This window comes from Rhinoraja longicauda, chromosome 34 (genome assembly GCF_053455715.1).
Source record: "Rhinoraja longicauda isolate Sanriku21f chromosome 34, sRhiLon1.1, whole genome shotgun sequence".
Lineage (NCBI taxonomy): Eukaryota > Metazoa > Chordata > Chondrichthyes > Rajiformes > Arhynchobatidae > Rhinoraja > Rhinoraja longicauda.
In genome coordinates this window covers 6,667,472-6,681,343 of record NC_135986.1, presented here as the reverse complement: position 1 = coordinate 6,681,343, position 13,872 = coordinate 6,667,472, and the positions used below count along the sequence as shown (strand labels likewise).

Here is a 13,872-nt window from a genome sequence, read left to right as displayed (position 1 = left end):
TGCCTTGCTGTACTGTTTACAACTGCAAGAACGAGTAGCAATCGATAAATGCTATAAATGTATTGCGTGAATATATATATAATTTTTATATATATGTACAGGGGCATATCGACCCATGCATTGTATACTTGTATTTATATTCATGCATTTTAAATATGTATGTTATGTTCTATACTTTGGCAATATAATGATGTATCTTATCATGCCAATAAAGTATTTTAAATTGAAAATTGAAATTGAATATAATTCTTAAGGGATTGGACAGGCTAGATGTAGGAATTTTTTCCCCAATGTTGGGGGAGTCCAGAATCGGGGGGGGGGGGGGTCACAGTTTAAGAATAAGGGGTTGGGCATTTAGGACTGAGATGAGGAAAAACCACTTCACCCAGAGTGGGCGGTGCAGCGGTAGAGTTGCTGCCTTACAGCGCTGAAGACCCGGGTTCAATCCACTCTACAGATGCTGTCTGTACGGAGTTTGTATGTTATTCCAGTGACCTGCGTGGGTTTTCTCCGAGATCTTCGGTTTCCTCCCACACTCCAAAGACAAAAAGACATGTAGGTTAATTGGCTTGGTGTGAATTGTGTAGGGTATGTAGAGTGTGTAAAGTGTCCCTTGGGTGTGTAGGATAGTGTTAGTGTGCGGGGATCGCTGGTCGGCGCGGACCCGGTGGGCCGAAGGGCCTGTTTCCGCACTGTATCTTTAAACTAAACTAAGTTGTGAATCTGTGGGATTCTCTGCCAAAGAAGGCAGTGGAGGCCAATTCACTGGATGTATTCAAGAGAGAGTTAGATATAGTTCTAAGGGCTAACAGAATCAAGGGATATGGGGAGAAAGCAGGAACGGGGTATTGATTGTGGATGATCAGCCGTGATCGTATTGAATAAGGGTGCTGGCTCGAAAGGCCGAATAGCCTACTCCTGCAGCTATGTTTCCATGGTGTGTCTCTAAAGTTAAGTAAATATTGTCTGATGCATGCGAGAATGGTTTTGTTCCGTCTCCACCTCTCTTCCAGTTTTTTTCCCCTGTAAATCCCTCCCCCTCCCCGATCAGTTTGAAAAGGGGGCCCCTGACCCAAAGCATCACCTATCCAAGTTCTCCAGAGGCATAGGTAGGATAGAGAGTCAGAATCTTTTTCCCCACAGGGTGGAAATGTAAAGACTAGTGGACGGCTTTGAAAGTGAGGGGAACAATGTTTAAAGGAGACGTGACCAAGTGGACCCTTTGGGCCCAAACCTCTCCTGCATTGGTGCAACACCCTCACCTCCTCACCTCCCCCCCTCCCCCTCCCTCCCTCCCTCCTCCCCTCCCACCTCAACCCCACTTATCCTCCCTCCCTCCCCCCTCCCTCCCTAGGAGATAGATTTAAACTTTAAAATGTGAATAACTTTAAAAATATAACACCGATTTCAATGAAACTTCTTCCATTAGCACCAAAGGGACAACGGTGAGCAAGGTGGGCCTAAAATTGTTGCGCTATCGTGTACTCTTTTGGCTGTAGTTCAGGAACAAACAAACGAGAGTTTTAGTGTATAGATGGGTTAAACGCAGGCAGGTGGAACTAGTGCAGACAGGACATGTTGGCCAGTGTGGGCGTTGGGTCGAAGGGCATGTTGTGGGAGAGTCTAGGTCTAGAGGTCACAGGCTCAGAATTAAAGGACCTTCTTTTAGGAAGGAGATGAGAAGAGATTTCTTTAGTCAGAGCGTGGTGAATCTGTGGAATTCTTTGCCACAGAAGATTGTGGAGGCCAAGTCAGTGGATTTTTTAAGGCAGATAGATAGATTCTTGATTAGTGTGGGTGTCAGGGGTTATGGGGGAGAATGCGGTTAAGAGAGAAAGCCAGATCAGCCATGATTAAATGACAGTCGACTCGATGGGCCAAATGGCCTCATTCTGCTCCTGTAACTTATGAACAGGGAACGTTTAGAGGGACATGGGCCAAATGCGGGTGGCGGGAAAGACAATACATAATTACAATCGAAACACCCACAAAGTACAGATACGCGATGAGACAATAGACGCAGGAGGAGGCCATTTGGCCCTTCGAGCCAGCACCGCCATTCAATGTGATCATGGCTGATCATTCTCAATCAGTACCCCGTTCATGCCTTCTCCCCATACCCCCTGACTCCGCTATCCTTAAGAGCTCTATCTAGCTCTCTCTTGAATGCATTCAGAGAATTGGCCTCCACTGCCTTCTGAGGCAGAGAATTCCAGATTCACAACTCTTTGACTGAAAAAGTTTTTCCTCATCTCAGTTCTAAATGGCCTACCCCTTATTCTTAAACTGTGCCCCTTGTTCTGGACTCCCCCAACATTGGGAACATATTTCCTGCCTCTAACGTGTCCAACCCCTTAATAATCTTATACGTTTCGATAAGATCTCCTCTCATCCTTCTAAATTCCAGTGTATACAAGCCTAGTCGCTCCAGTCTTTCAACATATGACAGTCCCGCCATTCCGGGAATTAACCTAGTAAACCTTCAGTCTGAAGAAGGGTCTCGACCCGAAACATCACCCATTCCTTCTCTCCCGAGATGCTGCCTGACCTGCTGAGTTCTCCAGCATTTTGTGAATAAATACCTTCGATTTGTACCAGTATCTGCAGTTATTTTCTTATAGTAAACCTACGCTGCACGCCCTCAATAGCAAGAATATCCTTCCTCAAATTTGGAGACCAAAACTGCACACAGTACTCCAGGTGCGACCAAAACTGCACACAGTACTCCAGGTGCGAGGGGAATAATGTGAATGAGTGCAAGATAAAGTCCAATCAAAGATAGTCCGAGGGTGTCCAATGAGGTAGATAGTAACTCAGTATAAGAAAATAACTGCAGATGCTGGTACAAATCGATTTATTCACAAAATGGTGGAGTAACTCAGCAGGTCAGGCAGCATCTTGGGAGAGAAGGAATGGGTGACGTTTCGGGTCGAGACCCTTCTTCAGACTGATGTCAGGGGGGCGGGACAAAGGAAGGATATAGGTGGAGACAGGAAGATAGAGGGAGATCTGGGAAGGAGGAGGGGAAGGGAGGGACAGAGGAACTATCTAAAGTTGGGGAAGTAACTCAGTTGGAGATAGTAACTCAGGACTGCTCTCTGGTTGTGGTAGGACACTCGCTGGAAACTTGATACTCGCTGGAATTCTCCACTGGATTTAGATGGGACTCTCTCACACAGGTCGCACATGGTCTTGCATCCAGCGCCGGTGCCAGAGGGAGCAACTCCATTACCTGCAGCTCGTCCAGGCTGAACTCGCAGTACTCGCGCCGCGTCCCCTTCCCGTTGGTCAGAATGCCGCAGCCGCTCATCATGATCGTCCCTGCAAGGGGTAAAACAGAGAAAGCGTGGAGGCAGCTCACAGGGACCAGATCGCCGTCGGTGTACCGCCCCCACCCACAGCCCCCATGCAACAATACGCTCAATAGACAACAGGTGCAGGAGGAGGCCAGTCGGCACTTCGAGCCTGTACGCACCGCCAATCAATATGATCATGGCTGATCATTCTCAATCAGTACCCCGTTCCTGCCTTCTCCCCGTACCCCCTGACTCCGCTATCCTTAAGAGCTCTATCTAGCTCCCTCTTGAATGCATTCAGAGAATTGGCCTCCACTGCCTTCTGAGGCAGATAATTCCACAGATTCACAACTCTCTGACTGAAAAAGTTTTTCCTCATCTCCGTTCTAAATGGCCTACCCCTTATTCTTAAACTGAGGCCCCTTGTTCTGGACTCCCCCAACATTGGGAACATGTTTCCTGCGTCTAACGTGTCCAACCCCTTAATAATCTTATATGTTTCGATAAGATCCCCTCTCATCCTTCTAAATTCCAGTGTGTACAAGCCTAGTCGCTCCAGTCTTTCAACATACAACAGTCCTGCCATTCCGGGAATTAACCTAGTGAACCTACGCTGCATGCCCTCAATAGCAAGAATATCCTTCCTCAAGTTTGGAGACCAAAACTGCACACAGTACTCCAGGTGCAGTCTCACTAGGGCCCTGTACAACTGCAGAAGGACCTCTTTGCTCCTATACTCAACTCAGGACCAGCCCATCCACTTGCGCAAGCACCCAGCACTCCATGATCCGACAGTGAGAATCCAGATCACGTACGCAGGCCACGTACATTAAGCTTCAGTCTGAAGGATAGTCCCGACCCAGAAATGTCACCCACCCTTCTTTCTTCTGACCCACTGAGTTACTCCAGCATTCTGTGTCTATCTTTGGAGGAATTTCACCCCCACCCCCGGACCCCCAGTAGTGGGGAGGGGGGACTGGAGTCCTGCCCAAAGGGGAGGTGGTGACCCACGACATTTAATAACCTCCTGGACAAGTATAACTTGAACTGCAACGTTATAGAAGACTGCAGCCATGCACTGCTACATAGGAATAATCTAAAGACTCCAAGCATTGCCTCTCCACTCCACAAATGATAAGAAGGGTCAGACTGGGAGTGGGTTAGGGAGTTGAAGTGCTCGGCTAACGGGAGATCAGTTTGGTCAATGCGGACCGAGCGCAGGTGTTGAGCGAAGCGATCGCCGAGCCTGCGTTTGGTTTCGCCGATGTAAATAAGTTGACATCTAGAGCAGCGGATGCAATAGATGAGGTTGGATCTCCGGGTGGCTGAGCACTTCAACTCCCCCTCCCACTCCGACCTTTCTGTCATGGGCCTCCTCCAGTGCCATAGTGAGGCCCACCGGAAATTGGAGGAACAGCACCTCATATTTCGCCTGGGCAGCTTGCAGCCCGGTGGTATGAACATCGACTTCTCCAACTTTAGATAGCTCCTCTGTCCCTCTCTTCCCCTCCTCCTTCCCAGATCTTCCTGTCTCCACCTATATCCTTCCTTTGTCCCGCCCCCCTGACATCAGTTTGAAGAAGGGTCTCGACCTGAAACGTCGCCCATTCCTTCTCTTCTGAGATGCTGCCTGACCTGCTGAGTTACTCCAGCATTTTGTGAATAAATACCTTCGATTTGTACCAGCATCTGCAGTTATTTTCTCATACTCTCTGACTTGGGAGTCTCCACCACCCAGAAGGGACAGGCGGCCGGGTCACCACCCCCTCCAGGTTCCAGCCGCATTTACATCGCCCTGACAGCGAGATAATCAGCTGCTTCCCCGTCAAGTATCGAAGCAACAACTGCCCTGTCCCTTGCCACGTCTTCACACAAGACTGCAGTGCACCTCGACGTCCTCAACAGACAACGCAGAGTCTGTGGCCACCCAACACCCAGGCGCAGGGGGATTTATAAATTAAAATGTTGCTTTGAAACGGAGAACTTTCGTCAGGGGGAGAGATTGCATTAGATGGGCTGGGCTCGTTTCCGTGGGAGTGAAAACGTGGTTCCATCTCACAAACCAACCTCCCTTCCATTGACTCCGTCTACACCTCACGCTGCCTCGGCAAGGCCAGCAGCATAATCACGGACCAGTCTCACCCCGGCCACTCCCTCTTCTCCCATCGGGGCAAGAGGTACAGAAGTGTGGAAACGCACACCTCCAGATTCAGGGACAGTTTCTTCCTGGCTGTTATCAGGCAACTGAACCGTCCTACCACAACCAGAGAGCAGTGCTGAGCTACAATCTACCTCAATGGAGACCTTCGAACTATCTTTAATCAGACTTTACCTTACACTAAATGTTATTCCCTTTATCTTATATATGTACACTCGACAGCTTGATTGCAATTCATATATCGTTTTTTCACTGACTGGACGGCATGCAACATAAAAGCTTTTTATTGTACTTCCGTACACATGACAATAATAAACTAAACTATAAGGCAAGCAGGGTAAGTAGTCAAAATCTTCTTTCCCCCCATGGCAGGGGTATCATTGCAGGGGGACCTCATTGAAACGTACAGAATAGTGAAAGGCTTGGATAGAGTGGATGTGGAGAGGATGTTTCCACTAGTGGGAGAGTCTAGCACTAGAGGTCACAGGCTCAGAATTAAAGGACCTTCTTTATGGAAGGAGACGAGAAGAAATTTCTTTAGTCAGAGCGCGGTGAATCTGTGGAATTCTTTGCCACAGAAGGTTGTGGAGGCCAAGTCAGTGGATTTTTTTTAAGGCAGAGATAGATAGATTCTTAGTGTAAGAAAATAACTGCAGATGCTGGTACAAATCGAAGGTATTTATTTCACAAAGTGCTGGAGTAACTCAGCAGGTCAGGCAGCATCTCAGGAGATAAGGAATGGGTGATGTTTCGGGTCGAGACCCTTCTTCAGACTGAAGAAGGGTCTCGGCCCGAAACGTCACCCATTCCTTCTCTCCTGAGATGCTGCCTGACCTGCTGAGTTACTCCAGCATTTTGTGAAATAGATAGATCCTTGATTAGTACATGTGTCAGGGGTTATGGGGAGAAGGCAGGAGAATGGGGTTAAGAGGGAAAGCTAGATCAGCCATGATTGAATGACAGTCGGCTCGATGGGCCAAATGGCCTCATTCTGCTCCTGTAACTTATGAACAGGGAACGTTTAGAGGGACATGGGCCAAATGCGGGTGGCGGGAAAGACAATACATAATTACAATTGAACCACCCACAAAGTACAGATACGCGATGAGGGGAATAATGTGAATGAGTGCATGATAAAGTCCAATCAAAGATAGTCCGAGGGTGTCCAATGAGGTAGATAGTAACGCAGGACTGATCTCTACTTTCATCGCCCGGCTCGGCTGCGGGACTTAACATCGCCGGCGCGGCTCGGCCGTGGGACGTTTCAGTGCCCGGTGTGGCTCGGCCGCGGGACTTAGCAGCGGCCGCGGGGCCTTCCATCGCCCGGCGCGGCTCGGCCGCTGGACTTAACATCGGCAGCGCGGCTCGGCCACGGGACGTTTCAGTGCCCGGTGCGGCTCGGCCGCGGGACTTAGCAGCGGCCGCGGGGCCTTCCATCGCCCGGCGCGGCCGCTGGACTTAACATCGCCGGCGCGGCTCGGCCACGGGACGTTTCAGTGCCCGGTGCGGCTCGGCCGCGGGGCCTTCCATCCCCTTGCGGGGGCTGTGCGTGTCGGTCGCCTCGGTAGGGGTCGAGCTACCTGTCCGTGGGTGCGGGGGGAAGAGAGTGGAAGTTTTGTTGCCTTCCATCACAGTGAGGGGGTGTTTGGAGTCACTGTGATGGATGTTTGTGTTGGGGTCGTGTGTCCTGTGTTCTTTTCTTTTTTGCTGTGTCTTGTGACTGCTGAAATTTCGTTCGGTATTTATACCGAATGACAATAAAGTTCTGTTATGTTATGTTATGTTAGTTGTTGGGAGGATGGTTCAGTTGCCTGATAACAGCCGGGAAAAAACTGTCCCCCAAATCTGGAGGTGTGCGTTTCCACACTTCTGAACCTCTTGCCCGATGGGAGAGGGGAAAGGTGGGAATGGCATTCTGCTTTCTATCCCAGATTTCCGGCATCTGCAGTTTTTGCCATGTTTGGGATTTTGGATAGTGGTAACAAAAGAGTTCTGGACGACCTCAAAGGGGCAGAGGGTGCAAGGTAACACATCTTAGACTCACAAAACGGCATCAAGGCAGGATCTTCTGACCTGATCGGAGATTGGTCATTGTTGCCGGGTAGTCCAGGTTATTCGGGTTGTGCACAGTGATACCAATCTCAATGGACCCGGACCACTTGTCGACCAGTTTGTCAATTCGGATCTGCAGCAGAGATTAAAAAATATAATTTAAAATATACGTAGAGCAGATAGAAATTTCACAGATTCATGTTCAAAACTAATTCAAGTTTTATACACAGGCACTCCCCGATTTACGTAATAGGAAACTCATGTAAACTCACACTCACCAAAACAATTTTATACTCAGTCCCTCATGTTCATCATTTTGAGGAACAGAATAGATGCAGGAGGAGGCCATTCGGCCCTTCGAGCCAGCACCGCCATTCAATGTGATCATGGCTGATCATTCTCAATCAGTACCCCGTTCCTGCCTTCTCCCCATACCCCCTGACTCCGCTATCCTTAAGAACTCTATCTAGCTCTCTCTTGAATGCATTCAGAGAATTGGCCTCCACTGCCCTCTGAGGCAGAGAATTCCACAGATTCACAACTCTCTGACTGAAAAAGTTTTTCCTCATCTCAGTTCTAAATGTCTACTCCTTATTCTTAAATTGTGGCCCCTTGTTCTGGGCTCCCCCAACATTATCATATCATATCATATATCTACAGCCGGAAACAGGCCTTTTCGGCCCTCCAAGTCCGTGCCGCCCAGTGATCCCACTATCCTACACCCACTAGGGACAATTTTTACATTTACCCAGCCAATTAACCTACATACCTGTACGTCTTTGGAGTGTGGGAGGAAACCGAAGATCTCGGAGAAAACCCACGCAGGTCACGGGGAGAACGTACAAACTCCTTACAGTGCAGCACCCGTAGTCAGGATCGAACCTGAGTCTCCGGCGCTGCATTCGCTGTAAAGCAGCAACTCTACCGCTGCGCTACCGTGCCGCCCTTTGGGAACATGTTTCCTGCCTCTAACATGTCCAACCCCTTAATGATCTTATATGTTTCGATAAGATCCCCTCTCATCCTTCTAAATTCCAGCGTATACAAGCCTAATCCCTCCAGTCTTTCAACATATGATTGTCCCGCCATTCCGGGAATTAACCTAGTAAACCTACGCAGCACGCCCTCAATAGCCCTCAATAGCAAGAATTAGGCCATTCTGCCCATCAAGTCTACTCCGCCATTCAATCATGGCTGATATATCTTTCCCTCTCAACCCCATTCTCCCACCTTCTCCCCGTAAACTGCTGACGCCCGCACTAATCGAAAATCTGTCAATCTCCACCTTAAAAATATCCAATGACTTGGCCTCCACAGCCGTCTGTGGCAATGAATTCCACGGACTTTCCACATTCCCAATCTGACCTTTTTGTCCTGGGCCTCCTCCATTGTCAAAGTGAGGCCCAGCGCAAATTAGAGGAACAGCACCTCATATTTCGCTTGGGTAGTTTACTACCAAAGAACTAGTTTACTACCAATGAACATTAACTACAGATAGTCCCTGCTTTCCCTCTCTATCCCCTCCCCTTCCCAGTTCTCCCACTAGTCTTCCTGCCTCCGACTACATCCAACCTTTGTCCCGGCCCCTCCCCTGACATCAGACTGGAGGGTCTCGACGCGAAACGTCCCCCATTCCTTCTATCATATCATCATATCATATATATACAGCCGGAAACAGGCCTTTTCGGCCCACCAAGTCCGTGCCGCCCAGCGATACCCGTACATTAACACTATCCTACACCCACTAGGGACAATTTTTACATTTTTACATTTTTACATTTACCCAGCCAATTAACCTACATACATAACCTACATACCTACATACCATTCTCTCCCGAGATGCTGCCTGACCCGCTGAGTTACTCCAGCATTTTGTGTCTACCTTCGTTTTAAACCAGCCAGTATCTGCAGTCTTTTTTCCGACCATCTGACTAAAGAAATTCCTCCACATCTCCTTTCTAAAGGTACAGCCTTTTATTCTGAGATTCTAGTTCTTGATTCTAATGCAACTAAGGCAGTTTGTAACCTCCACAATACCATGATCACTCGGGTTTACATTGGAAACAAGCTGACAATGGCAGCTGTGCTGACCCAGAAGGCCGCAGGCAGCAGAAAGTGCCCTGGTCACCACTGCAACAGTTAATACTCTCAGTAAGTCATTTCGGGCAAGGGATGGAGATTCCGAATTAAGTCAAATCTGAATTGGTGAACCCTTATGTAAGTTGGGGAGTGCCAGTACTTCTATATTATTAAATTTTAAAACTTGCCATTGAAAAGACATCAAATAACGTCCCCAAGCATACTGACACAAAAACAATGATATCCATAAATGTAGCTTTAATAAGTTAAATTTGGGCAGCATACTGACTCGGCTGGTATAGCTGCTGCCTCACAGTGCCAGAGACTTGGGTTCGATCGTGGCCAAGTGGCCCAACTATGGATGGATAGACCAGCATGGATGGATGGTCATTCCAAGTGGCCCAACCCTAGATGGATGGTCATTTCAAGTGGCCTAAACAGAGATGGAGGGCTACTCCAAGGGGCCAAGATGGACAACCTAGTGGCCCTGCAATGGATAGATGCATGGACAATCCAATAGCCCAATGATGGATGGATGGTCAGACAATCCAATGGGCCAACCATGGATGGATGGATAAGATAAGAAAATAACTGCAGATGCTGGTACAAATCGAAGGTTTTTATTCACAAAATGCTTGAGTAACTCAGCAGGTCAGGCAGCGTCTCGGGAGAGAAGGAATGGGTGACGTTTCGGGTCGAGACCCTTCTTCAGACTGATGTCAGGGGGGCGGGACAAAGGAAAGATATAGGTGGAGACAGGAAGATAGAGGGAGAACTGGGAAGGGGGAGGGGAAGAGAGGGACAGAGGATCTATCCAAAGTTGGAGAAGTCAATGTTCATAGTGTGGGCTGTAAGTTGCCCAGGCGAAATATGAGGTGCTGTTCCTCCAATTTCCGGTGGGCCTCACTATGGCACTGGAGGAGGCCCATGACAGAAAGGTCAGACTGGGAGTGGGAGGGGGAGTTGACGTGCTCAGCCACCGGGAGACACCCCCTCCCATTCCCAGTCTGACCTTTCTGTCATGGGCCTCCTCCAGTGCCATAGTGAGGCCCACCGGAAATTGGAGGAACAGCACCTCATACTTCGCCTGGGCAGCTTGCAGCCCAGTGGTATGAACATCGACTTCTCCAACTTTAGATAGTTCCTCTGAAGAAGGGTCTCGACCCGAAACGTCACCCATTCCTTCTCCCCTGAGATGCTGCCTGACCTGCTGCGTTTCGCCAGCATTTTGTGAAATACCCTCTCTCCTAGATGCTGTCTGACCTGCTGAGTTACTCCAGCATTTTGTGATACACCTATTTCTTGAATAAAGTAAATAAATAAAATAGATAAATAAATAAGTAAATAAATAAATCGGGATCAATGGACATTCCATCAAGGACAACAGGGGTGGGTGGGTGGATGGATGGACAACCCACTGAGCCCAGACAGTGGGATGGTCACTCCAAATGGCCGACCTCACCTCAAACATCTCGTTGTCCCGCAGTGGCCTGTTGGTCATGACGACACCGTTGTTGAACTCGTCGAGCGGCCGCCGTCTCTCCGCCGTCTTGTTGTTGTTGCTGAGCTTGATGAGGGTGCCGCACTTCTCGTGGAAGAGCAGGGCGTCGTTGGAGGTGACCGAGCAGCTGTCCGGCGGGCTGCCCAGGCTGACGTTCAGCAGGTTGCCGTTGTAGGCCGAGAGGATGGCATTGTTCACCACGTCCGACAGCTCCATCCCCACGAAACCTGGAGGCACCGACCGGGAGGACACGTCACTCCTACCGGAGACCCGAACCACCCACCCAACGCTCAGGCCCTCCTTCTCAAGCTGTGTAGGTTCATTGGCTTCTGTAAATTATCCCCAGTGCGTCGGTCATAAGTGATAGGAGAATTAAGCTATTCGGCCCATCAGGTCTACTCCACCATTCAATCATGGCTGATCCACCTCTTTTCTATCTATTCTCACCTTCCACCCCACCAGCCAACGTATCCAACAAATCATCCGCCAACATTTCCGTCACCTACAACGGGACCCCACCACTGGCCACATCTTCCCATCCCCTCCCCTTTCTGCGTTCCGCAGAGACCTTAACTCCCTGGTCCACTCGTCCCTTCCCACCCAAACCACCCCATCCCTGGGCACTTTCCCCTGCAACCGCAGGAGATGCAACACCTGTCCCTTTACCTACCCCCTCAACTCCATCCAAGGACCCAAACAGTATTTCCAAGTGAGACAGAGGTTCACCTGCACCTCCTCCAACCTCATCTATTGCATCCGCTGCTCTAGATGTCAACTTCATTACATCGGCGAAACCAAACGCAGGCTCGGCGATCGTTTCGCTCAACACCTTCGCTCAGTCCGCCTTAACCAACTTGATCTCCCGGTGGCTGAGCACTTCAACTCCCCCTCCCACTCCCAGTCTGACCTTTCTGTCATGGGCCTCCTCCAGTGCCTTAGTGAGGCATATTTCGCTTGGGCAGCTTGCAGCCCAGTGGTATGAACATTGACTTCTCCAACTTTAGATAGTTCCTCTGTCCCTCTCTTCCCCTCCCCCTTCCCAGTTCTCCCTCTATCTTCCTGTCTCCACCTATATCCTTCCTTTGTCCTGCCCCCCTGACATCAGTCTGAAGAAGGGTCTCGACCCCAAACGTCACCCATTCCTTCTCTCCTGAGATGCTGCCTGACCCGCTGAGTTACTCCAACATTTTGTGAAATAAATACCTTCGATTTGTACCAGCATCTGCAGTTATTTTCTTACACTATCTCTCCCTCCTAACCCCATTCTCCTGCCTTCTCCCTATAACCCTTGACACCCGGACTAATCAAGAACTATCTATCTCTGCCTTAAAAATATCCACTGACTTGGCCTCCACGGCCGTCTGTGGCAAAGAATTCCACAGATTCACTACCCTCTGACCAAAGAAATTCCTCCTCACCTCCTTCCTAAAGGAACGTCCTTTAATTCTGAGCCTTTGACCTCTAGTCCTAGGCTCTCCCACTAGTGGAAACATCCTCTTCACATCCACTTTATCCAAGCCGCTCACTATTCAATAAGTCTCAATGAGGTCCCCCCTCCTCCTTCTGGACCCTAGCGAGTACAGCCTCAGTGCCAAAAGCTCTGACAGTCTGTCGGATAGAACTCGTTTATTCCTTGCAGTGCAGGAGACCATGGTGATCTTATAAAGGTGTTTAAAGTCATGAGGGGAATAGAAAGGAGTTGATGCCGTCTTTAACCCAGAGTAGGGGAATCAAGGGCCAGAGGACATAGGTTTAAGGTGCAAGGGAAAAGATTGAATGGGACCATGTTTTTTCCAACAGAGGCGGGTGAGTATATGGAATGAGCTGCAGAGGAGATAGTTGAGCCAGGTACTACCACATTTAAGGCACTTGGACAGGTCCATGGATAGGAAAGATTTAGAGGGACAAGGGCCAAAAGGGACTATCTTTGATGGGGCATCTTGGTCAACACAGACGAGTTGGGCCGAAGGGCCTGTTTCTGTGCTGTAGGACTCATGATCCCTGTGTTTTATGTTAATGGGACTGTTAAAACTGATGGAAGTAAAAATATTATCGTTCTTTTGTCAGTATATATGCCAATTAGTCTGTAAAAGGGTTCCAACCCAAAATGTTGCCTGCTCATATCCCCCGGAGATGCTGCCTAACCCATTGCGTTACCCCAAGATTTTGTGCTCTACAGTGCGGCACGGTGGCGCAGCGGTAGAGTTGCTGCCTTACAGCGAATGCAGCGCCGGAGACTCAGGTTCGATCCTGACTACGGGCGCCGTCTGTACGGAGTTTGTACGTTCGCCCCGTGACCTGCGTGGGTTTTCTCCGAGATCTTCGGTTTCCTCCCACACTCCAAAGACGTACAGGTATGTAGGTTAATTGACTGGGTGAATGTGAAAATTGTCCCTAGTGTGTGTAGGATAGCGTTAATGTGCGGGGATCGCTGGGCGGCGCGGACTCGGTGGGCCGAAGGGCCTGTTTCCGCGCTGTATCTCTAAATCTAAAAAATCTAGTACAGTGGCCCAGCTGCTGCCTTACAATGCCAGAGACCCAGGTTCGATCCTGACCTTGGGTGTTGGCAAGTGGAGTTTAGCACATTCTCCCTGTGATCATGCGAGATTTCTCTGGTTTTACCCCCACATACAAGATCCCGGCGGACATAGCGAGGAGCCCCGACTCTCCGTGGATCACCATCCCCGCGGGGAGGAGGCGAAGGCGGCGCAGAGAGAGAAGGCAAAAGCGAGGCGGCAGGGCCGGCGCTCTGGTCAGGCTACGGAGGCAGCCACTGAAACCACCGC

General features: G+C 49.5%; 1 protein-coding gene across 5 annotated transcripts in view; it reads right to left on the bottom strand.

The window, feature by feature from the left end:
- The window catches only part of neurl4 (neuralized E3 ubiquitin protein ligase 4), a 106,706-nt gene that overhangs the window by 81,539 nt on the left and 11,295 nt on the right, over positions 1-13,872 (bottom strand). For 4 of the 5 annotated variants that reach the window (XM_078427836.1, XM_078427837.1, XM_078427838.1 and 1 more), the window contains exons 3-5: positions 11,048-11,313; positions 7,528-7,639; positions 3,233-3,321 (exon numbers count right to left, since the gene is read on the bottom strand). In XM_078427836.1, the coding sequence (XP_078283962.1) occupies positions 3,233-3,321; positions 7,528-7,639; positions 11,048-11,313 (467 nt within the window). Of the gene's footprint in view, positions 1-3,232; positions 3,322-7,498; positions 7,640-11,047; positions 11,314-13,872 lie in introns of those variants that run through there. The other variant, XM_078427840.1, reaches the window with a different exon arrangement.